The sequence below is a fragment of the Leptonychotes weddellii genome, chromosome 4 (genome assembly GCF_054177405.1).
Source record: "Leptonychotes weddellii isolate Sample4059 chromosome 4, ASM5417740v2, whole genome shotgun sequence".
In the NCBI taxonomy this organism is placed as follows: Eukaryota; Metazoa; Chordata; class Mammalia; order Carnivora; family Phocidae; genus Leptonychotes; species Leptonychotes weddellii.
This window is the reverse complement of record NC_138372.1, coordinates 140,897,914-140,922,860: the sequence shown is the minus strand read 5'-3', so window position 1 is coordinate 140,922,860 and position 24,947 is coordinate 140,897,914. Positions and strand designations below refer to the sequence as shown.

Below are 24,947 nucleotides of genomic sequence, written 5' to 3'. Positions count from 1 at the left end.
TTTTTTTTAAAGATTTTATTTATTTATTTATTTGAGACAGAGAGAATGAGAGACAGAGAGCACGAGAGGGAGGAGGGTCAGAGGGAGAAGCAGACTCCCTGCCGAGCAGGGAGCCCGATGCGGGACTCGATCCTGGGACTCCAGGATCATGACCTGAGCCGAAGGCAGTCGCTTAACCAACTGAGCCACCCAGGCGCCCCCATTTATTTACTTCTAATTACTCTATTTCCCCTCTAGACTTTAAGCTCTTTGAAGGAAAGGTCTTATCAACCCATTTTACCAGAGGATCTGGCATATGTAAGATGCTCAAAAATATTTGCTGAATAAATTAAGGCAATTTAAGGAATAAAACCACTACAACTCCAAGACCATTAAAGGTCAACCATATCAAACTCTGAAACAAACCTTATAAACATTGTTCAGAATCTCTACCATATTACTTTGTGAAATTATCTTATCATGAAATCTCTTTGGTATTTTGGGAATTATTTTCTCTTGTACAAAATGTAAGATGGATTTATCTTATTCTGAATTATCTGTCAAAGTGTTACAGGAAAGTTTCTATGAAATACACAGTTAAAAAGGCCAAAAAGTGAGAATTTTATAATTTATTTTTCCTCTCCTTTCTTTTTTTTTTTTTTAAGATTTCATTTATTATTTGAGAGAGACAGTGAGAGCATGAATGGGTGGGAGAGGGAGAAGCAGGCCTCCCGCTGAGCAGGGAGCCCAATGTGGGGCTCAATCCCAGGATCCTGAGATCATGACCTGAGCCAAAGGCAGACGCTTAACCGACTGAGCCACCCAGGTGCCTCCTTTTTCTTTCTTTACTAATCTCTACTATTTATCAAATGCTTATCATGTGCCAGGAATGCCAGGAATGGTGTTAAAGCTTTAAGGATATAATTTCATTGAATTTTCATGACGACCCTGTGAAAAATTATTATTATTATCCATAATATATAGATGAAAAGAGTGATTTTTATTTGCTTACATTTATATTGTTAGGAATTGACAGAACCAGGATTCAATCCAGTTCTGTCAGAATCCACAGCTAAGTTTTAACCTTACGCTATATTATCTCTCATGTATATTTTTGGAGGACTTATGTGTTATTTATTATAATACTAAAACAAATTTTGTTTGATGATAAGTTATATTATGCTTACTGTGAGTCAGTGCAACATGGCATCAAGTTCTCATTCACAACTTTGCCAAGCAAGCCAGCTGAATCCTTCCTGAGTCAGACTGAAACTAAATCTCTACAGATGACAGGTCTACCATGCAAAGCAGTAATTCATAATCTATGATAAATAGAAATAGTAAAGTAAGTTGGTTAATTCACAGATTGTTCTGAAAATATGCAGTTGTCTCAGACAACTTCAACATTAAGTCCTATGTCTCACTTATTCAAAATATCTTGATAGAAAGTCTCAGAAGAGGGGCGCCTGGGTGGCTCAGTCGTTAAGGGCCTACCTTCGGCTCAGGTCATGATCCCAGGGTCCTGGGATGGAGCCCCGCATCGGGCTCCCTGCTCAGCAGGAAGCCTGCTTCTCCCTCTCCCACTCCCCCTGCTTGTGTTCCCTCTCTCACTGTGTCCCTCTCTGTCAAATAAATAAATAAAATCTTAAAAAAAAAAAAAGTCTCAGAAGACTAATTTACAAGTTTCCTTATTTTTGCCATTCTAATGATAATCACTATTTTATATGTAAAAATCCTGTATGAAGTCTGACAAGGGTGGGGGAAAAACATATAAGTAAAAATAACAAAAGGGTTCCCTAAGATAGTATTTAAAGATTAGACAAATGAATGCCAATCTAATGTACCCCAAAAGAACAGTGTAAAATTAATTCTAAAATCCTATCAAAAAGTATAAAGATGAGAAAGATAACTATTCTCATATATTAAATCAGTAAACCAACACATCAATCAACTAAATCTTTCCTAAATGAATTACAAATGACCTCTTGGACTATTTAAAAACTTTCATCAAAGAAGACTGAGATGGGCATATTGAGTATTGCACTATGTTGGAAGCCAGAAGCACTATGTTGGAAGCTCTTCATACCTCTAAATTTTCACTGCTTTATTGCAATCTTACTTATTCATATATTCATACACAAACTTTTATTGAGCGCCTACTTTGTGTGACGTATTGGAGATACTGGGAGATAAGACAATAAAAAGATAAAAATGATAGATAATTTATCTTCAAAAGGCTAACTAATGGTCAACCATGGTTGATTTTTAAAAAAATTTTATTTATTTATTTGAGAGGGAGAGAATGAGAGACAGAGAGCATGAAAGGGAGGAGGGTCAGAGGGAGAAGCAGACTCCTTGCTGAGCAGGGAGCCCGATGCGGGGCTCGATCCTGGGACTCCAGGATCGTGACCTGAGCCAAAGGCAGTGGCTTAACCAACTGAGCCACCCAGGCGCCCCTCAACCATGGTTGATTAAATGGATATATAATTAATTATATTCAGAGGAGAAAAATGAATACCACAAGAGAAACTGTTATTGTAAAAGGATATTAGATAAATTGTGAAGGAAGAGAAGAGACAGTATTTCTTAGATGAATTTATGTTTGAGTTGGTATTGAAGGATGGGTAGGTACTTTACTCATAAACAGAAAGGAAGAAACCACAATTTAGGCACAAGAATTGATGTGAGCATATACACAAGAGTACAAAAGCAAGAGCCTGTAAGGAGAAAGATCAGTAAGTATAAAAGACCGAAGTCAAAATAAGGCTAAAATATAAAGATTGAATTGTGTCATTAAGGTTCTAAAGTCTCAGGCCAGGTATTTGTGGATTTTTTTCCATGACTTTTGCTTCCTTGAGATTAGATCCCATTTTTCTACATGGAGAATCAGAAGCTGAAAATGAAGCCATACTATATGGTACCACATTATACTGATATACTGCCAATAATATTCATGCATGAAAATTCGACTTTAAACTTGATCTTACTTTTATTATTTCTATAAAAATCAAACTTCTATATGTTAAATTTGTTCATCCTAAGGGATAACTGTAGTTCTGCTAGGAGTCACTAGCTCCAAATATCTCATTTAGTTTAGAATAACAACTGTAGATTAATTGTCCTTATTGGCTTGTAAAAACAAATATTAAATATGATGGAAACTACTGCAGTAGTTTTTTTCTGCTATTATTTTGTATGGTGAAAGTCATTCCAATTTAATTGTTTCTCTACTTTCACAGTAAATTTATTTTACTCTCTAACATGCAGCTAGTAGTGAAAATGTTAGAAAGAAATGAAAAAAAGAGCAACAGAACTAATTTTATCTATTATAGAAGGTAAGTCCATAGAAACATTATTTACTTATAGCTTAACCAATGGTGGTAATACCAGAAAACAAAAGTTCAATATATAAATGAAGGCTAATAGACATTTTAAATGTATTTAATCTTCAATTGCTGTTCTATCTATAGGGAAATTGATTCATCAGTAAAAATGAATCTGTGTAGACATCTCTGAGCAGGATTTTCTGGTGGTAACAGGATAGAATAACCAGTTATCAGAGAAATACAAATGAACAGACTTGCTAATAATGATTACATTACAAAGTCCGTTAAATTTTATAAGTCTCTTAAAATTTATGCAGGATGTGGGAGTAAATTTTAATTAACACTGACCTCTAATTTCATATCAAAAAATAGAGATGTGGTATTGAAGTATAAATACTATGAGTGAGCTGAAAAGAAGACCCCAAAAAAGCGGTGACACCAACAGCAGAGGAAAAGCCAGGTGGCTCTATTACAAAGCTACACTCTTGTTACTTATTCCAAACCCTTTTCATTATGGTCAAGAAAACAATCTCTATCTTGTCTTAACTAAAATTCTGGTGCTTCCTTGAACACATTCCTTCCCTTGAAGTCCTCTCTAGTGACAAATACTTGTCCTTCTTCATAGGTTGTAATATTTCTAACTACTGGCTACCTTTTTTTGAATATTTCTCTTCTACTTTTACTTAAAAGTTTATTTTTTTAATTTTAATTTTAATTTTTTTTTTTTTTTTTTGCAGCTTATGACTTCTGGCTATGCCAACAGGTACTTCTCCTCCTCTTTTTCTCCTCTTATCATCTGGTGACTTCATGGCCATTGACTCATTCACTCAAGTCTTTAGGAGCTGGCTTAGTCTTCAATTCTCAATTTTACTGTAATCCTATGAAACTTACATATTTATTCATTAAGAAGACCTAACCAACTGCTTCATAACTCTAAAACTTACCTATCTCCATCTACCTTCACGTTTACTCTTTTCATCCACTCTATTCTACTTGCTCTAATGGCTATGTCTTAAAATTTGCTAACTAGTTAAATAGCTCCATCACACAATCTTAAGTTTCACTGTCAAACTGTGATGTTAAAACCTCTCACGTTTCCAGTTCCCCAGATTTGCTTTTGTACTACATGACATAGTTTTCCAATTTTTGAATTTTCTCTACCTTCTCCTAGTATATCAGTTCCTGTCTGGACTTTTCTTCCTTCTTGTCTAGCATTGATATTTACATAAGAACCCTTAATTTCTTTCCACTACTATTTTTCTAACAGCCCCTCCCATTGAAATTCCCATCCTCCACAAATGCTACAATCTGACTTCTGTACCTACACTTGGATTGGCTCAGTACTGCTAGAAAAGATCACACTACTCTCCCATGCTGGTGTCTCTTGGAAATGTCCCTCAGTTGGATTTACTGAGTTATTCATCAACCTTTTAATTTGTCTTTGGTCAGCTACCTTTCCAATTTTCTTCAGCAATTATTCAAAATCTTCAAATCAAACCTCTAATTCAACTTACAAACTCTTACATTCTGCCTCTTATGTGTTTGAGAAAATTAAGGCTATCAGGTAGTGACAACCAACTTCCCAACTCCCAGTCTAACAATCACAAAAGCTTTGAGAAAAAAGCATTTCAAGAAGAGAAGGGTAATGGGGTCAAATTCTAAAAGTCTGCACAATAAAATATGAAAACTGTTAAGACTGAGCAGCATATATAATTTGAGGAAGTTTTAAGAAAAAGTTACAGAACTCTAAATTATAGTAAAATAGAAGTAGAAAAGCAAAGCCTCAAAAAAGAGGCAAAAGTGAAAATGTCAATTATTATATGTAATATAATTTTAATATCATGTAGTTCAAGAAATTGAACGGCATTAATAGGTGTTGACTATGAACTTGACTTCCTGATAGACTAGGTAAAGTGGGCTACAATGTTTTGTTTCCTGTGAAGCAGATACATCAGTTCTTTAGAAGAAATACTCAGAGATTTTTAAAAGAAAGTTTTGCATAGACTATTCTAAAATGGATGAGTGACATCGGAGAAAATATCCTCAAAAATGCTGTGACAGTTAATGCAGAGTAATTCTATATGGTTTTTTCTTTTAAGAACTTTCTGTGAGTCACTTCTGTTTAACACCGTAGTGACGGTTTTAGCCAGGTCATTAGACAAGAAAAGGAAGTAAAAGGCATTCAGATTGGAAGGAAGAAGTAAAACTACCTTTATTCACAGATGACATGATCTCTTATATAGAATATCCTAAGGAATTAACAAAAAAAACCTTTTAAAACTAATAAATGAAATACAGCAAGGTTGTAGGATACAAGATCATTATATATATAGAAATGAATTGTATTTCTATATACTAGCAATGAACAGCACTAAAAGTAAATTAATAAAACAATCCCATTTATAATAGCACGCAAAAACGCTTAGAATAAATTTAACAAAAGAAGTGTAAGATGTGTACACTGAAAACTATAAAACATCATTGTAAGAAAGTTAAGAAAATAAATGGAACATCTCATGCTCACAGATTGGAAGATAATATTTTTAAGATGGTAACAGTCCCTAAACTGATCTAATTAAACAAATCCCCATCAAAATCCCAGCTGCTTTTTTTCACCCCAAAACTGACAAGCTGATCATAAAATTCATTAGGAAATATAAGCAACCCCAAAGAAAGAATAGATAGCATCATAACCACTTGGGGTATTTGTTTTAAAAATGCAAATTCCTGGGCCCCACCCCAAACTTACAGAATCAAAATTCTAAGAGTGATATTTACGTATTTTTTAAAAAATTCCCTTTTCATGCACAATCATAAAATAGAGGAGAACTTACACAAGCTTGTAAGATTTCAGTAGTACTAACTAGAAGATAGCCTTAATGAGAAAGAAAAAAGCAAAAGAAAACACAGACCACTAGTAATCCAACAGTAGAACAGCATAGTCGTTCAGTATGCCCGATGGGATGAGTTCGCACTGAAACATATTTCCAGAAAACTGAAAGACTCAGCTTGATCTATGGAGTATTAAATACTGGTCACCTAAATTTTGGAAACACCTGCCAAATGCTGGAAACTTACGTTGAGCTGTTTGTTCTACTAGTGGTTAGCTGCAGAAACAATGATCTCTTGAGCTCATGATAATAAAGACAAATCTCAGTGTAACAGAAGATGTTTCCTTTCCTGTTGGCGGTGTACTATGGGAAGGGGTATGAATCATCCATTCCTCTAACTGGCAAACAAAAAAGCCCAGAGAAAGTGAGCGGGTAAATGTGACAGAGTCAGGATGAGAATCCAGGTATCTTAGATTCATTCCTCATCCACAATTATTTTTATGAGACATACTGTTTCTCCTTTAAAAGTCTGTAATGTGGGCATAAATATGCTGTATGTACCAACTTACATCACATGGTCATGAAAATGTTCAACTCCAATCTGTAACTCTGATCTACATGTTAGTAGCAATAAATATTTCATTAATAATTACTCTGCTTGCTATTCTAAAGATTTTAAGAATTTTTATCTACACAATTTAGATGGCTTAAGTCTCTTAAAAACAGTTTTTCATGAATATTTGAACAGATGCCAACCTTTTTCCTTTAAAAAATGTCCCTATCTCAAGAACATTCTCTTTAAAAAGAAATTATAACTCTAGCATTTACAGACATACCGGAGAACTAAAAGTTTATAGAGAACTAATTTCTTGAATTTTTCCTTTTGTCTTATAGCCCTAGAACAAAACCTAGAAGAATAGATAAGTCCAGTTTGATCATAAAGCTACCAGTATTGTTGGTTTTGACAATACTATATTTTTCAGTATTTGTTTTTTCTATCTTCCATTGCAGATTTACTTAAGATGCCCTCCTTTCTGTGCCAAATTCCTTCCTCAAATATGCTTGTGAATTTGTTTAGGTATATTAATAACATTTTTTGGATATGAAGCTATCCTTAAATGTCCACTCACACAAGGCTAAGAAACTTATTCACTCTCAGGCTTAGATATTTAGAAATGCTTAATTTCATTTCTATCCCCAGTTTTTAGTAGAGTGCTTGAGAAAGTATTGGTTGAATAAATGATTTCTCCTTACCTCTGAACTCTGAACACTGTTTTTTTCTGAGCCAGCTTACCATTTTATATATGTGTGTAATATATACATATATATATAGGCAAATGTATAATGGATATATATATATAATTGGCAAATGTAAATGGATATAAAATTTAGAACATGCACACATGTACACAGACTGAGAAAAAATATTTTAAATGGTTAAAATAATCTTGGATTTTCTAGAGCTTACCAAAAGATCATTAATGATATAGGGGCATTAACCTGACTTATATACATGTATGTAAATGTAAATATATAAATATGAATATATTATTTATCAACTTTGAAAAATATTATATTCAAAAATTTAATGAACCATTTTTGAATTTACTTTTTCCTATTCATTTTCTACTTGTGTATTCAGAAGACGTACTCTAATGTGACTACTAGACCACAAAAAAACATAATTCTGTATTATGCAATGAGATTCAATTACTGTAATGAAAACAGCAACTATAATGGATTTGGTACATTGTAGTCACTGTGTTAATTTTAAGTTCTAGCATTGCTATAAATTCTTAAATTCTGAAGTCAAAAATTTTTTTCCTTTATAAAACTTGGATTACTAGTAAAAGGCATAAAATGTCAATGGTGTATTATAGAATAAGATTATTTCCAATAATTTCGTATAAGCACATAAGCTGTTTTTAGTGTTTAAACAATCTATGATTGCGTTCATCAACGACCAAAACAAAATATTACTGGGAGTACTCAGACATATATCCTCTAATAAAGATTGTTCACTTTATTCTAAGAAATGAAAGCAATTTCAAGATCTTATGTTGTAATAATTAGTGACACCAAAAGTTTCCTACAAATAATTGCAGTTGATACTTCTCATCATCTTATAGAATCTATGTTCCCTAGAGACATCTGCCTGGCCCCCTTTATAATTTCAGAAGGATTATATAGTTACTTCAGCTGAGTACAGTGCCTTGATGTCTCAGATTGCTAGGAATATATCATCTTTCCCTTTCCCCTGCAAAATAATGTACTCTTTCCCTAAAGGAAATGATAAAGAAAGTAAGAAATTAAAAACTGAAAACTTAAAATCTTTGTCCACCAAGCCAGGTATGTCAGACTTTTGGCTCCAGGCAAACACCAATGGGCTCAGGTGTTCTCTACACAGTATACAGAAAGAAAAATAGTAGAGACCTGGATTTTGCTCTGCTTTTGAAAGAAAGGAAACTCTTCCAAGGAAACCTTGAAAGCTTTTCTCTGTGAACCAATGATGAAATTATTCTACGCCCAACAAATCAGAAAAATAGTCTTTATTGCTAAACCACTGTAATTATTGGAAGTTAGATAAGTAATGAAGGTAGATTTGCAATTACTAGTTTAGATTCAAATCACATTAACATGCCAAACTTAGGATTCCTTTTAGGTTTAATGTCTGTTACACAGAAACGTTCATAGATCACAGATATAGTACTATACCAATCTGAGACAAAAAGTGAAATGTCATAGACTAAAACACTGAATTGTATACTGAAGGGATAAACATCTGCCCCAGTTACCTTTCTCATTAATTATGAATAAGTACAAACTGCGATTGGAGCTAGATATAATAATTCAAAGTTTGGCTTATAATAAGGTATGCTTATCAAGCCAACTATGTACTAACACAAAATCAAATTCTGGATTGACAACTAGAAATCCAAATTCCTCCAAAATGGACATGATGTACAATTCTCAGTCTCTGAGAAGTATAATTAGAGAAACCTCATCTCCTCAGGCAGAAAGATGAAGTCTACTGCATACTTGTGCTGATGTGCTTTTCAGCACAGCACTGTAAAGAAAGATAGCTTCATACTTACTTGGTGCCTGTGTTATGAAAATGAAAACATAGTTATTTTTATACCTTGCTGCTTATGTTTTTTCCCCTTTCTTTCCTGTTCAAAGTTCCTTCTCTGGCAGTTTCTCTAGCTGACTAAATTTTTTGAGGGAGCTAACCCAACGTGCTTGCCTTCTAACAAACCCTGGGGCATCTATCCTTTTCCTAGTAACAGAGTACTGCCCCTGATTCGCAATCTTCCGCAGTACTCAAAACTGGGCTAGAACCCACCAGAAAACTAAGAGGCAAGGGAGCCGGAGAATGAATAAAGCTTACTTTTTGCTAGCTATTTTGCCACTCATTTTTAGAGTTAATCTCCAGTGTGTCATACTTTTTATGAAGTAGGCCAATTTTTTTCAGGCTCTTCAGAAGCTCATTCTAAAAATTTTGACTCTACAAATGGAGAAGTTATACAGCAATTAACATTAAAGGAACTAAGGGAAATTCACATTGGATTCAGAGAGTCATCAAGAAAACCGAATAAAGCAGACCCTCAGAGCTAGTGGATACAAATTAAAGACTGTTTCATAAGTCAATCTGTTTGACAATAATTTGCCAATATATGAATTAGTTGTATTAGAAGCTAAATAGATAAAACACAAGAAAATAAACCAAATGAAAATGGCAAAATAGTTTTTAGGATTAGGAAAAAGGACTACGTTACTAATGGGAAATGTCTACACAAATAAGCAAATTTTACCTGTCATCATCTTGTGAAAATCGTCTTTGCAAATCCTCTTTATTCCACTGTTCTTTTTCTTTCCCTTGCTCAGGTATATCTTGTGCTTTTTCCTCGTCTCCTGATTGTCTGTTTTTCTCCTTATCACATGTTTTTGTGATCTCTGTCCCTTTCTCATTCTCATTAAGTTTTTCTTCCTTTACCTCTTCCTTCTCATGAACTATCTCTTCATGCTTATCCCCTTCTTGCCCTCCCTCTTCTATTCCCTTTGGCCTTTTGAAAGCAACACAAATTGAAGGCATGCAAATAAACACAAACAAGAAAGAAAAAGTCAAGGAAAAAAATGCACATGAAATTAAACAGAAATGTAATGAAAACTACTAAAACAAACAAAAATTCTATCTTTTAAATGATGAATACTTTTTTCTCCAGTGTATACCAGAAGAAGCACTGTGTAAGCAACACTCAGTCATCATTGTTTTTAGATCAGATTTTCCTGTCACAAAGTTGCATGGAAAAAAGTTGTAGTCTCCATTACAGATGTTTTCTGATGTAATGGGAGTAAAAAAACCCAGCTTAGGTGCCTATAAAATCTATAGGTCAGGTGATAAGTAAAAATTGTACTAACATATATTACATTTATACATTTTCTTGAGAAGCCGACGACTTTTTCCATGCATTTCTAAAAGTTTCAGGAGAATGGGAGAGCATCCTACTAAAAAAGTAATATTCTTATGTATTCTGAATCACTGAAGTGTATTAGGCTAGGGAAAAAAAACCCTTCAAAATATTATTTTTCATATTCTTTGGAACATTAACAAATTCCAGTCTTAACTTAGCCATCACTTTAATTTCAGGAAAGATATAATAATAACAGAATTACTTTTTAAAACAGCAAGCATGAAAAAATAACTCGTGATAGGATTTCAAGTAGTCTAGTAAGAAAATTACGTTCTATAAAACTTTTCTGTGCAAGTAGTTTGAATAGAGACCAAAATATAATAGTGATATGTTCAGAACTTCTTATTGCCTTAACAACACATATTAACCACTTTGAAATCCAGGATTTTATGTTTGTCCAAAGAAAAATCAAAGACCTCCTAAAATATGTTTAGAAGAATTTCCTGCTAAAGTCCCCTTACTCACCTGATTTTCTTGTTTCCTCTTGGCCGTTCTGATTGGACAGACATGTAGCTCGTGCTGCTGAAACGAGAAGCACTACTAGTCCTTGAAACCGCAGATACATCACTTACATCACTGTCCGAAGATTTAGTGGAAATATTATCTGCCCCTCTATGAGGATCCCATCCTGATTGGTACTGTTAACACAGATTGACAAACACGCAGAGGTTGTCAGTATTACCACACAAAGCAATCATTAGCTTCTCCTATTTCAGCACTTTAATTGTCCACAGGGGATACTGCAAAACCCCACTCAGTGGCATATAAAACAAAAGTGAATGGCAATTATCCTAAAAGAGAAATCCAATTTATATGAAACCTTGTTTTTAGCAAAGGCAATTAGAGCATTTTCACCACACCCCAGTGAAGGCCATTAAAACAGTTTCACAAGAGCAATGGCCCCAGGGAAGAACATTTAGGTAAAATCTGGGAAATAAACATAATATAAGGAAGTGGAATTGTTTGATTGCTGTATAGACTTTGAAAAAGAAAGCGTATAAGGTTGCCATTGTAACTTATAAAGACCAATTTTAGTAGCCACCAAGGTTCTCTTGTAATCCATTACGCTTCACTGAAAACCTAGAGATAGTATAGAATCTAATTATTAAAACACTAACTTTTTAAAAGAAAAGCCAAGAAAAAAGAGAGTTTAATTTTTGCATGGTGGCTGGAATTTTGATGAATCCTAGAAATACTAGAAAAAGTCATTATTATTTACAATAGTTCAAATTTCCTGGAATTGAAATAATCAAATCGTTATCTGGCACAGCCAGCCTGCACGGTGTTCTGGGTGGTCAAATATTCTGGTAAGTTGCAAGCCATTATGAATGCTTTATGTTCATGGCACTTGGGATGTAAAAAAAGAACAGACTTTGGAGTCTGGAAAACCTGGAGTAAGAAAAACTCTTACTAGCTGGGTAAACTCGAGCAAATTATCTGACCTTTACAAGCCCGTTTATAAAATAACAGGGATAATAATATCTTCCTTGCAGGGTTGTTTTGAAAATTAGAAATAATACATGTCTGCTATCTAATAATATAAATAAATAATTATGATTGTATCATTACTACCTGATGGCTACTAGTGGGTTAAGAGAATATCTGCTAATAGGTCTTTCTTTGTTTATATGCACTTCAAACATCATGTTGAAACATCCTTATTTGGTCGATTTTGCAATGGAGATTTTTCTAATCACAGATACTAGCAAATATCACAAAGCCCTAAAAGATGATTACCTTATATAAACAATTTACTGTGACTTGAAGAATCTTTACTTAATAAATCATCTGGTAAGAATAACAATTCACTGCAAACATTAGATAGATATAAACATTCTGGCTAAGATAAATTGAATGGTAATAGGGTATAGTATAAACATTAAATCAGATTAAAATGATCTGTTTTTTTTTTCCCCAAGGATCTCTCAGTGTCTAGTTATATATTTTTGAGTTAATGACTGATTCTTTTCTTCAAATATAAAATGAGGGGATTAATTTTAAGGCTCCTTAAAATTTGATAATCAAATCCTTAATCTAGAAATATACATTCAAATTAGGTCAGGTATTGGCCTTCCTTAGTACATTTTAACTTTCAACTTTGTTGGGTAAATCCAAGTATCAAAGAGAATACACTTAAGTTCTGCAAAATTCGCTGCCTTTTTTTCAGGAAATACCTATGTAAATAGAACCTTCATGTTGATTTTAAAGGTGGATTATTTTTTTACAGTGAATTTATTGGAGAACATTTAGTCCATGATACTCTTTTTCAAACTAAAGTCACTTTAAAATATTAAAAACAATTTTTTGTGACATTGTGTGACATTTTAAAGTGACAATGTCTTCAGCCATTGTGTAGAATAGCATTTCGATGGTTGGATCCAACATTATCTAAGTTAGCCAGGATATAAAAAAATGTACTAAAAGCAAATGAAAAACCCTGAGTTTTAACTGTAAGAGGTAGTAAGAAATAATAATGTAACCAGAGCACATGCCCTGGAGTGAGAATGAATTGTTGGTCTGAATCGTAGCTACATAAAATTCTTAGGTTTGTAATCTCAGGCCAATTGCTTCTATAAGTCCCAGTTTTTTATCTGTTAAAACATGGACAACAACTGTACCCATCTCCTATGTTTGCTGCAAGGATTAAATAAGATAATGTATGTAACAAAGCACTTAGCACAATATCGACATATAACAAGTGTTTAATAAATGACAAATGATGATGATGATGATGATTTGATAGTAGTTGAATACTGGTTTAGTATCAATTCCACGTATATCTTTACCGAAAAAAATACTAGGTAGAAATACCCCAAAATAAATACATTATTTTAAGACTGCGCTAAGCTATAATAAAAATATATCCATTTTTACATATCTCCAAGAGATTCATTTCAGAAAATATGTTTATAAAGCAAAATTGAAATATGAAACCAAACTTTGCCACTGACTCCTACTCTGTCCTCAGGTCTCACCTTCCCCATTTGACCAGCTTCATCCATATCCCATTATTTTATGGAGAACTACTGATTCCCAGACACAGGATGAGAAGTAGCTTTATCTCAGCAGGAAATCCATGACACTTCTTGGCTGACACAGAACATGCCTCATTTTTAATATCTGTCTCTGGTACGTTATCTCAATACACAAAGCCATCTGGTACCTGTGTATTCTGTGTTTCCCTGATTGGTTCTTGTCTGATTGTTATGCCTTCATTTCTGAATCCTAAATCTTACTTGATTTTTATATTTCACTAGTTAGGATTCTGACTTTGCATGCTCTAGTCTTTGTCTTTTTGAGTTGTCGTGACTTTTAACCCTGTTGCTATGATGCATAGGTACATACAGGCTAGCCTAAGGCTTAAGAATTTGTTTTTTTAAAAAAAAAAACCACACATAGTGTACATTGCACATATCTTTGGCTAAGACCTCTTAGATAATCGAGTTTGCTGAGCTAAAATTTTGGATATACAAAACTTAGGGAAAGATAAGATTACACATATATAGTTTTATAGAATTCAACACACCTAACTCTTGTTAAAGATGTGTGTTTGTGTGTGTGTGTGTGTTTAAGTGTGTTCATTTTTAATTTTCAAACCCTCTACTAGAATATAAGCTCCTAAAGGCCAGGACAATATCTTCCTTATTTTTGTAACTCTCTTAGCACCTAAGAGTCAAAGATTTAATTTGATTTAACTTAAACTCTGAAGCTTAGTTTTTGTACCAGTAAGATAAGGATAAATCTCATTTTAAGGATTCTTGCGAGGAGTAAGAGACATGATATATTTAAAATACCCAGTAGTGTGCTTAGCACACAGCAACTGCTCATTTCCAATGCCTAAAGCAGAAAGTCATTAAATAAAAAGACACTGAGTGGAAAAGTTTATATAAAGAAAGAATACAAATTAGCTAACAGCTCTAGTTTGATGATGATTATACTGCATTCTCAAGGCTTGTATTAAGGGCATTTCTCTGTCTACTTCTAGGCAACTAAGTAGGTTTACCTTTAGGGTATAGATCAGGTTTCCATTACAAATTTACACATGATACACAGAATGAGAAATATAGAAAGTGAGAAATAATAGAAAAAAATCTTTTTATAAATAGAACTTCAGAAGAACATATTTTGAATATACTTAAAATATAACATCTTCACATATACAATTGCAAAAACCCCAAAATTCAAAGTCATAAATGACCTAATATTAGAGTTTACTTTTAAAGCAATTCATTTTTTAAAAATTTCTTAAATGTATTTTTTTCTTTTCCTAAATTATGGTAAACAAAATTTCTAGTTTAACAGTGAGATAGCAGCAGCTAAATTATTATTGTACCAAGGTATTATGAACGCAAATCAGCTCATTTATTTAGAAAACAGTTGGTGTTGTCTTGGCACCATACAATAAAAAATGTTTTCAGCAATTAGCATGTATTAATTTACAGCTGACAGATCAACAATGGATGATATGCTCACCATTCTCTTTAATGGAACAAAAACAAAGAAGATTTATTGCATAGGATTACATGATCTAAGCTGAAAATTGTGCCCTGATTGGAGATCATTAAAATCTTGGAAGACAGTAAGGAAGCCTTTCCCGACAGCATTTTGATGTTTTGTACATTACTATTAAGTAGATCATGAACTAGAAAAATTTACAGGAAATTATTATTCTTCAGGATGTTCCAGACTCTAAAGCGTTCTTAAGTGGCCTAGGAAAGTTAATGTTCTCTCTATTCATCTGACAATAGTGGAAAGTAACAGCATATCATCAAAGCTCTATTAAAAAGAAAGTTATTATTAAAATTTTAGAATATTCCTGAGAAAAAAGTAAATTCAAATTTCTAAAATAAGATTTCCATTTCTCCAGTATACTCATCTGAAGCTCTCAGATTAGGCAATTTCCCAGCTTGATTTCTCTACCAGCATTTCAGCAACTCAGGTTGTTTGAGTTTTGTACATGAACTTCTCAGACAAGACACGGGAGTGGGATTATGAGTTGCCTTGAGCATTGCTTATCTTTGATTTATTAAATTTCACCAGAAAACTGCAATTTGTTGTCTGGGAATCTAGTCCAAGACTTGGTTATTGCAAAATACCCGGCAGGAAAAAAGTCCAAGTTTGAAGAAAAATAAGTTTTATGTCATCAAGAAATACTTGGAGGAATATTCATATCATATTCAGAGAGAAACACAATGAATAGATCATAAGATTGGAAAAAAATAGGGCAAACATAATCTTTGGAAGGTAAAGGAGAAGCTGAAGGTCTGGACAGGGTTCTCCACACCAACGTGGGGGTCTGGAGGAGACAAGAACAGAGCAGGGGGAGTCTTAGCACTGTGGTCAATGAAATAATCATGTGAGCAAGAAGATGCTCTCATTTTTGCTAACCTATTTTACAGTATTTCAGATCATAATTCAAAGAGTCCTGTTGTCTTTTGATAGTACCAAAATTGCAGAAACTCCCTCTTTGAGGAGCTACTTCCGGATGATTTCCCCTCTGTCCTAGCCAAGGCTCTTATCAGTGCTTGATAGGAATGTTGCACTATGCGAAAATCTGTTAGGAGATCATTTTGTTTAGATACGACTCCTAAAGAGGGTATTGTGTAATAAGGTCTCTACCTGAGAGGGAGAAGAGAGTGAGGAAAAGCTACAGAAAACTGAGGGCTAATTTAAGATTTAGCCCTAAAAACAATATTCTGCAAATGAAATCCCTGCTAGGAAACTCTTCCTTAATTCCTTCAAGACAGTTAGTCACTGCCCAGAGTTTTCCTATACTACTTTATTCATGAATTTCTTACAATTTTATCATGTATTTCTTTCTCACACATTAGCTATCTATCATCTATCTATCTATCTATCTATCTATCTATCTATCTATCTATCATCTATCTATCTATCCATCCTGCTTAGATTATAAACTCCCTGAGAATAATGACTGTCTTACTTATTTTAGTATGTACAGATAATGGGAATTACCTAGATCCTTGCCTGGCAGGTAGTAGGAACTCAATAAACGTTTAATAAATTGAAATGAAGGGAATGGTTGTTTTATCTGGACTATATACTGGAGTATAATCTCCAGGATGAAGCATTAAGTCAGAGTATAAAATACTGTGAAGATAGATGAATAGAGTTTAGTCATGTAATCCTCTTATTCCCTGTGATAGGTATATGCAGTGATGTGCTGATATGTTTAACAACCAGTATCCAAGAGGAAAAAGGTCTGATTTACAGCGTTTGCTAATTTCTGAGGAATAAATATTCCCACCATGGTTGATTTCAAGTTACCAAGTGGTTACCAAATGCAAACTTGGTGTATACCACCAAGCATGGGGTTTAGAAATATGTGCCCTGTTTGTAGGATTCATTGAGATTCATCAGGAGACAACGAGTAAGGGACAATAAGATGCATTATCTGTAAGTTATTCATCCAGGGAAATCTTGTGAAAGATGGAATAGCAAGAACAGCTTAAGGGAAAGAACTATAATAGTAGAAAGGGTAGCCATTAGCCTATCAGCCAAGACTTACTAAAAAGCCAACTGTCTTTTGGTTTGAGGGAAACTTGTAAGATTAATAATTTTTCCTGGAGAATTTATAGAGGAAGAATTATTGCTAGTAGTCAATTATGACTCACAAAGGCTTGGCTCTGTGGGAACTACATGTCTGTTAGTAATCAGCTGCTCTCATCATCTGTTATTTAGTTCCATCAATGTCTCACAATTTTAGAAATGGAAATGCCAGTTCTGTGAAGAAATTCCAGATCTGCAGATCTCAGGTAGCTACAGAACTCATGCTTTTGCTCTTAGCAAATGCACTTACCACTTTTCTCCTCAGAATCCATAACTCTTCACCCATTCTAGTCTACCGTTTACTGAAACTGTTCTCAAAAACAAACAGAAAACACCAAAAATATCCGAATTTACCAGCCAGTAGTGTCTTCAGTTCTTTCTTGATGTTGCTGCTACATCTAATATTGAAGTCCTCTCTCCTGAAATGTTTCCATGAATGGTTTCTCAGATAATGTCACTCATGGTTTCTCCCCTGGCTCTCTCACTGTTCCTTCTTAATCTCCTTTGCCAGTTTCACTTTCTCTGACCTGATTTTAAATTATATTTTCCCCAAATTTTGATCAATAGTCCACTTTTCTTTACACTATGCATATCCCCCCCAGGATGACCTGATCCATTATCTGTGCATTTTCACTGCCATGTAATGACGAATAAATCCTTATCGTCTGCTCTCACTACCCTCCAAACTTCAGACTTGTATTTCCAGGTGTTAGCAGGGCATCTACCACATGTTGTTTTTCAGGTATATCACATTCAACTGTGACCAAAACCAAATTTATTCTCTTTCACCTCAAACCAGCTATTCTTATATCTCCTATATTCCCTGCATTATTTAATAGGCTCAATATTGAACTAAAACAGAAATTTGTGTTACCTTTGACTTCTCCTTCTTCAATATTCTCCACTCTAATTAGTCAAGAAGTATCACTTACTCATTTTATTGTAACAAATATCTGGATATTTAGCTATTAGGGGTGTATGAATAGGTCCTTGGTCTTTCATGTTTGTAATTCAAGTCTACTACTCCTATTCATTGGTCACAGTTGCTGCTGAATGCCTACCAATATTCTTTCTCCATTTTTGTTCTTTAAAACTCAAAGAATCAGGATTTATATTAGTAGTCTAACAATGACAACAACAAGAACAAAACAAAACAACTTCATTTTTCATTTTCCTTGTAGCCAGGGTGATCACTTGACTTGAGTCTGGTCCCTGTGATATAAGCAGGAAAATAGAAGGTGGGGGTTGGCGAGAGTGATTACAGTGGGCTGACTCAGCTGGGATGGCCATTTGCCTTTCCCTCTTTGCTTTTCTTTCTAATTGGAGTTTAAACATGGGCCTAGGGGTGCAGTCATCATTCTGTGACAATGAGCATGAATGTCCTACTCTGAGAACAGGGAGCAGGGAGAGAAGCTCTAAGGAAGCTTGGCTCCTTAAATAGCAGGATCAGCCTTGGGCAGCTGTTTGGATTTCTTGTTTGTGAAAAAAAAATTTTTATTCAGGTAATTTTGTCAGGCTTTTTTTTTTTTTTAATCATGAACATGTGAATACACACCTGAATGATATACCACTCATTCTGTTCTGGGTCAAAAAAATTATTTTCTGACCTCATAGTATAAAGGCACATTCTTTAACTAACAATATTGATAAAATCTATAATGTGGTCTAATTTTGATGGTAAGAGGCAAGGTATCATATTGACCCTGGGCTACAGAGTGGAAAGACATGGATGTCTAACTGCTCTCCCACTCACTGGGAGCTGTGTTATCTTGGGCAAGTCTCTTAACTTCTCTGAGCCTGAGGTGAGCTTTAAATGAGATCACAGGTCTTGACACATAGTAAATATTTATATCATGATAATAATTAGGCATAGTCTGTGATGAAATTAAAGAAGCTCTAGGCTGTGATACTCCGTTTCTTCATCATTCCAGCTATCACCTCAAACATTTTCTCTTGGCTAAAAAAAAAACTTGAAAAGAGCTATGAAAACTTTGTAAGTTCCTACTTCTGTATCATTAAAAAAAATAAGGCATTGTCCTTTGACACCAGGTTGGTTTATTTACTTAGAGTAGGACAACACCAAACCTGACTTGGAAATTCATGTTTTTTATTCTTGAAACTATTAACCTGGGTTACTTTTTGTAACTATGCTTCTACTAGGCATCAAGGAAAGTTAAACCAGGGAACGTAACAATTCATGACTGTAACACTAATAATTATTAAAATGTGGATACATTTTATGCTTATAAACTTCCAAATATTTTATATATTGTTTTCTTTTCCCAATGCCTAAGCCAGCTATTATTTTCTAAGTTTACATATGTGTTAACACTTAGCCATCTCTTGATTCAGATGTATTCACATAAGGTAAATGATTTTTTTTTTCTTTTTCAACAGCCTTAATGAGTCTTACGTTCATTTTTATGCCTTTCTTATTCAGTAATATCTCAAACAAATTTCTGAAATTTCTGCCTCAATGAAGAAGTGTTCTCGAAGTCTGTTCTTCCCAGACCATTAAGTATATTAATGATAATATCTCATTGTGATATACACATTTCATTTATAGCCAAGCTGACAGAGGGGAGAACAGAATGCCTGCTGCCTGTGCAAACCCACAAACCCAGACTTCTCCAAAAGACAGAAGAGTCAATATTAAAGCACTGGTACCATTATCGTGACCAAATGTTTTCCAAACCCTCAGATAAGAAACCTGTAAGATCTACCTAGAACTGAATATCACAAAGAAGCTCTCCTTGGCCATAAGAATCCCTTATACTTGGTCCTTTGTGAATATCTTTAAATATTCCATGGTTTATTATATGATTTTTGTATTTTTGAGAGAATATTTATAGCTTGCATTGGGATATGGGGTAGGGACATTACAGATATTGAGTGGCAAGCTAGCATTCCAAAAGCTGCAACAGAAAGAAAACATGGGAAGACAGCATCAGGACAAAGGTCCTAGGAATGTGAAGCAGGCAGACACACAACAAAATTTAATGGACTGGGGATATGGAGAGGGCTCCTTTTCAAATTAGTACCTTAGAAAGCAACAGAGTAACTCAAGGTACTTGTATTTGAGAGAATCAGGGTTAAATAACAGCCCAAATAACCACAAAGTGTTGAAAAACTTGGAAGGGTCTGAGAATTGCCATGATCCATTAAATTCAGGAAGAGGGCAGATGTAATTATTCTGTTGAAAATCTGGAAGAAGCCCACTACTCTCATTCCTCATGTGAGAAGACAGAGCAGCATCAGTTGGGTTTGCATTAAGACCATTTGGGTTGGAGGCAACAGCTAAAACATGGCAAGGAGTAACAATTACATCTTGTTTAGACCATAGCAGTAGCCTCTGAATAGGACTTCTTGTCTTTAATCTCCCTTTCAAATGCATCTTAAGTTTACCACTAGAATTAATATTTGTTCATATCGGTGACTTCTTCAAATATCTTCAAAGCCAATGGTTATAATGAAAACATTCTGGATTTTTAACTAAGTGATTCAAAGCCCTCTGCAATCTGGTCCCAGCCAACTTTTCCGTTCTTATATCCTAATATGTAACCTAATTTGTTGGGTATTTCCATTCTAAAGAACTACTAGCTGTTCCTTAAACATACGGCTTTTGCTCATATGCTTCTGCAATTTTGCTTAAGCTCTTCCTCTACTTGACATGTCCTTCACCTAAGTATTATTCTACGATATGTTCCAGATTTCTCCAAGCCAAATGAATATTTCTCTTCTTATGCTTCCTTTGCATGGTTAAGTTTTATTATATCAGTTAACATAGCCTATTTTGTAAAAGTAACACTGATGTACCTGTGTTTCCCTAATTCAATTAGGAGCTCTTAGACTGGAAGGTTTTTGCCTGCCTGCCTCCCTTCTCCCATTCCTCCTTCCTTCCTTTGCTTTCAAACTCTCTTTTTTTTCATTACTCCCTCCCTTCCTCCCTTCCTCCCTCCATTTCCTCAGTCCTTCATTTTATTGCTATTCATTTGATTGTTTCTCTGGAAATTTTTTTTTCTTTTAATGTTGCAGAACCGGAAACCAGAATTACAGCTGATTAGCTTTAGAGACATACAAGGCATGCAGTTTTGAGTTGCAGGAAAGAGAAAGCTACTAAATGTCCCCTGAGATTATGTTCAGATACACAGAAGAGGACTCATCTATAACCACCCTTTGTTTAAGAAAAAAAAGCCCAGGAAAGTTATTTGGTGCTGAAACATACTTTTAGTTATTCGCTCATCACTGAGTCATTAAAAAGAAATCACAGTATTTTAAAGCTGAAAGTGACCTCAGAGAGGATATAATCTAGATTCTTAATTTTATAGATGAGAAAATTAAGAAACAGAGAAGTGAATTGACTAAGCTTATATGAGTTGTTAGTATTGAAGTCTTTCAATTTCATTTAAAAATGTGTTAACTATAATTTCATGTTTAATGGGATACTTGGCAAGCGTATGTAGAACATAAGTCATTTCTTTTTAAAACATTCACATTTTTAAGTATATACTTCAGAATAAAGATTTTCTTCCTTTTCTGAATTTTAAAACTCTACCTAAAATGACATGCATAATCAGAAAACAAAAACTTACAACTATAACTGGACAGATCTTAAATAAAACTTGAAAATAATAAAAAAAAAAAACAAGAGTATCTTGCAAACTAACTTGAATAAAAAGATAAAGATGTTTTATGTCCTATTGAAATAACCCCTTTACATTCCATTTAAAATTCAGGTCATCTTTTTTTTGGGGGGAGGTGGGGTAGGCAGAAAATGGTAATGGGCTTAAGAAGTAACATGTTCTTACATGGCTGGATCTTGAAGACTATTAGCTTTGCTGTGAGTATGCCTGGTCATGAAAATGACCTGAAAAGGGCCAATCATAAAATCATAGCCATTTTCTTTGTTAGTCAGGAAGTTGTATTGAACTAGTATATTTTGATTCATCTATGAGAATGAAGTTCAACTGTAAGGTTTTTCTTTTATTACCCCTGCATCACATATATAATAATAAATATAACTACCATTACTGGGCGCTCCCATGTGCCAAGCCAAGTTCTGTACCCTTTACACACAACATTTCTACCTCTCGAAGTTATCACCAGCCAAAAGTTCCTTCTCTTATAGGTTAGCTATATTATTTCCAGACTAGAGTATTATTTTGCAATCTTCAAAACTGATGAAATAGAAATAATCAAGATTCCATGTTAAGGAAAACAGTAGTGAATTTATTTTGCTAATAAACAATATCTGTAATTCTTCCAATTGAGGAAAAATTACAACTAATTTTTGTGCTCATGAACAAGCTGTTACATAACAAAATTGTAGACATGTTCAAATTATAATTAGCCAACTTAGATTGAAATGATAGGTGTAGACAGCTCCACGCTGTCCTACTTGACTGACTGCCTAACTGACTAAAGGTTTGGAATTAAGTGTCAATTCAAACCTAGCTGTCAATTATTTCATGTGAAGTAATAGGCTAAAATATTATACATATAAATTTATTCTCTAAATCATAATTAATATGACATAAATTAATTTAAAAATACATAGATTCAATCCTTTGTGAGACTATATCTAATAGAGAGCCTGACCCTGATCAGAGATTGTTGAATCACTTAGATGAAGAAAATGAAATATAGAAAATCTTACTTCAAACCTAATTTTAAATATTAGGCCATGAGATTAAATGATTCACTTAATTAATGATGAGGTTGCCTAAAACCCAAATGTTAATACATAGTGTTTGTTTTTTTTTTTCAATGCAGCCTCCAAAGTAACATGTATTTGTGTAACACTTCATAGATTACCAGGTTTCCTCGATTTTTACACAGAAAAAAGCTGGGTTGTGAAGAACTACTGGTCAGTTACCCAAAGTCTTATCACATAAGTGGTAGAATAAAAATTAGAGCCCAAATCTTCTAGTTTTTTGTCTCAGTATTCTTTCTACTATGATTAACTCTAGACACAAATCAATAATTACATACCCATTAGAAAATTTGATTCTGACTCTCATGCAATAACCTACCCATACCTTCTCCTGGGGTTCTTATTCTGTCCTTACCTTGGTACAAAATATTTGACATTCATCTCCTCTAAAGCCTTTTCCAAACATATACCACCCCTGACACTCTAGCTTCCTCTCAGCATTGATGTCCATATTCTAGAAAAATATCCCTTTGAGTGCCTATTATAGCCAAAGCAAAGTGCTTGCCACTAGAGAGACTACCAAGATGAAAAAAACATAGTCCCCATTCTCAAGAAGATAAAAAATAAGCAAATTATCATATAAGGCAGAATATATGCATTTTAGGAGGTGATAAATGCCATGATTGGTTCAGAAGGTATATATATATGTTTTCACCTCTCTGTTTTGAATATTCTTATACTTGTCATTTTTTTTTCTGAAAATACTTAATGCTTCTAGATTACATGGGCTTTGAGTTGGAAATAATATTTCTGCCCTACTTATCACATTTTCTTCCTTCTTTATTTCTCATATCCTCCTTGATTCTATAAAGCAAGATTTCTCTCCTCTTGGTGATCCATATCATTCATCCCTTATATTCCCTATAAGGTATGCTAGTAGTTAGCAATCCAGCAACTCTGGAGGCTTGATGAAAGCAAAGGTGAATGCATGAATTTTTTTGGCCGGGGGGAGGTAAAAGAGAAATGTTTTCCCTGTGTATTCTTACGCAATATACTAAAAGAATTGTGATCTTGGCAATAGCAGCTATTCTTCATAGATTGACCTTTTTAGCAGCAGGTAGCTCAATACATGTTACTTAAAATTCTTTTGTCAGTTTTTAGCAACATTATACTTACGAAAAATGGAGAAATGATAATTTCTTCTGAAATCTTATAGTGTTCTATAACATATAAATTGCTGTCTTAGTAACCTCAAATGACTTCTTCATAATTAAAAAATATCATCTTCATATTTCTTGGCCTGACATGTGGTTAGATAGTAATAGGTAGCAATTCACAAATATATGTGAAGGAAAAAAGAGCCATGGCTTGAATGTCATAATAAAATTATGACCAAGAAAACCATATTTAAATTTACATGTGGTTTTATCACTAAGAAAAATAGTTTTAAAAATGAACTTGTTGATACAAAAACAAAATATTTCATCTCCTAGGATGTGACAATGTAGTTGGTGAAATAAAAAAAGTAACAAAATTTTTAAAAAATCATAAAGTTTGAAACAAAATAGCTATATTTAGCTACTTGCCTTAAAATCTCTATTCATATTATAATCAAATATGCTTTTATAAGGCAGCAGTTATTTTAAAAGACCATTAATTATTTTGTAGACATAGGTTATGGTTCAGCTGTGTATCCCCCAAATTCGTATATTGTAATCCTAATTCTTAGTACCTCAGAATATGACTATATTTGTAAATAGTGCCTTTAAAGAAATAATTAAGGTAAAATGAGCTCATATGGGCAGGCCCTAATCCAATACACAGAGCGATGACCATGTGAACACACAGCAAGAACGTAGCCATCTGCAGCCAAGGAGAGAGGTCTCAGAATAAACCAAACCTGTCAACTCTTTGATCTTGGACCTCAAGCCTCCAGAACTATAAGAAACTTAGTTTCTTTTTTTAAAGTTACCTAGTCTGTGGCAATTTGTTATGGCAGTCCTAGCAAACTAATACAAGATATTAAGGGGAAAAGGAAGCTAAAGTTAGAAAGTTTTGAATTCAAAGATTAACCACACATAAAAATACCACATTTCTAAAACTGCATTAAAATTAT

At 33.9% G+C, this 24,947-nt stretch overlaps 1 protein-coding gene across 36 annotated transcripts in view; it reads right to left on the bottom strand.

The window, feature by feature from the left end:
- RIMS2 (regulating synaptic membrane exocytosis 2) overlaps positions 1 to 24,947 on the bottom strand; it is a 577,313-nt gene that overhangs the window by 119,434 nt on the left and 432,932 nt on the right. For 9 of the 36 annotated variants that reach the window (XM_081816378.1, XM_081816376.1, XM_081816375.1 and 6 more), the window contains one exon: positions 11,074 to 11,246. The exons of 26 other annotated variants lie outside the window; for them this stretch is intronic. In XM_081816378.1, the coding sequence (XP_081672504.1) occupies positions 11,074 to 11,246 (173 nt within the window). Of the gene's footprint in view, positions 1 to 11,073; positions 11,351 to 24,947 lie in introns of those variants that run through there. One more of the 36 variants, XM_081816374.1, reaches the window with a different exon arrangement.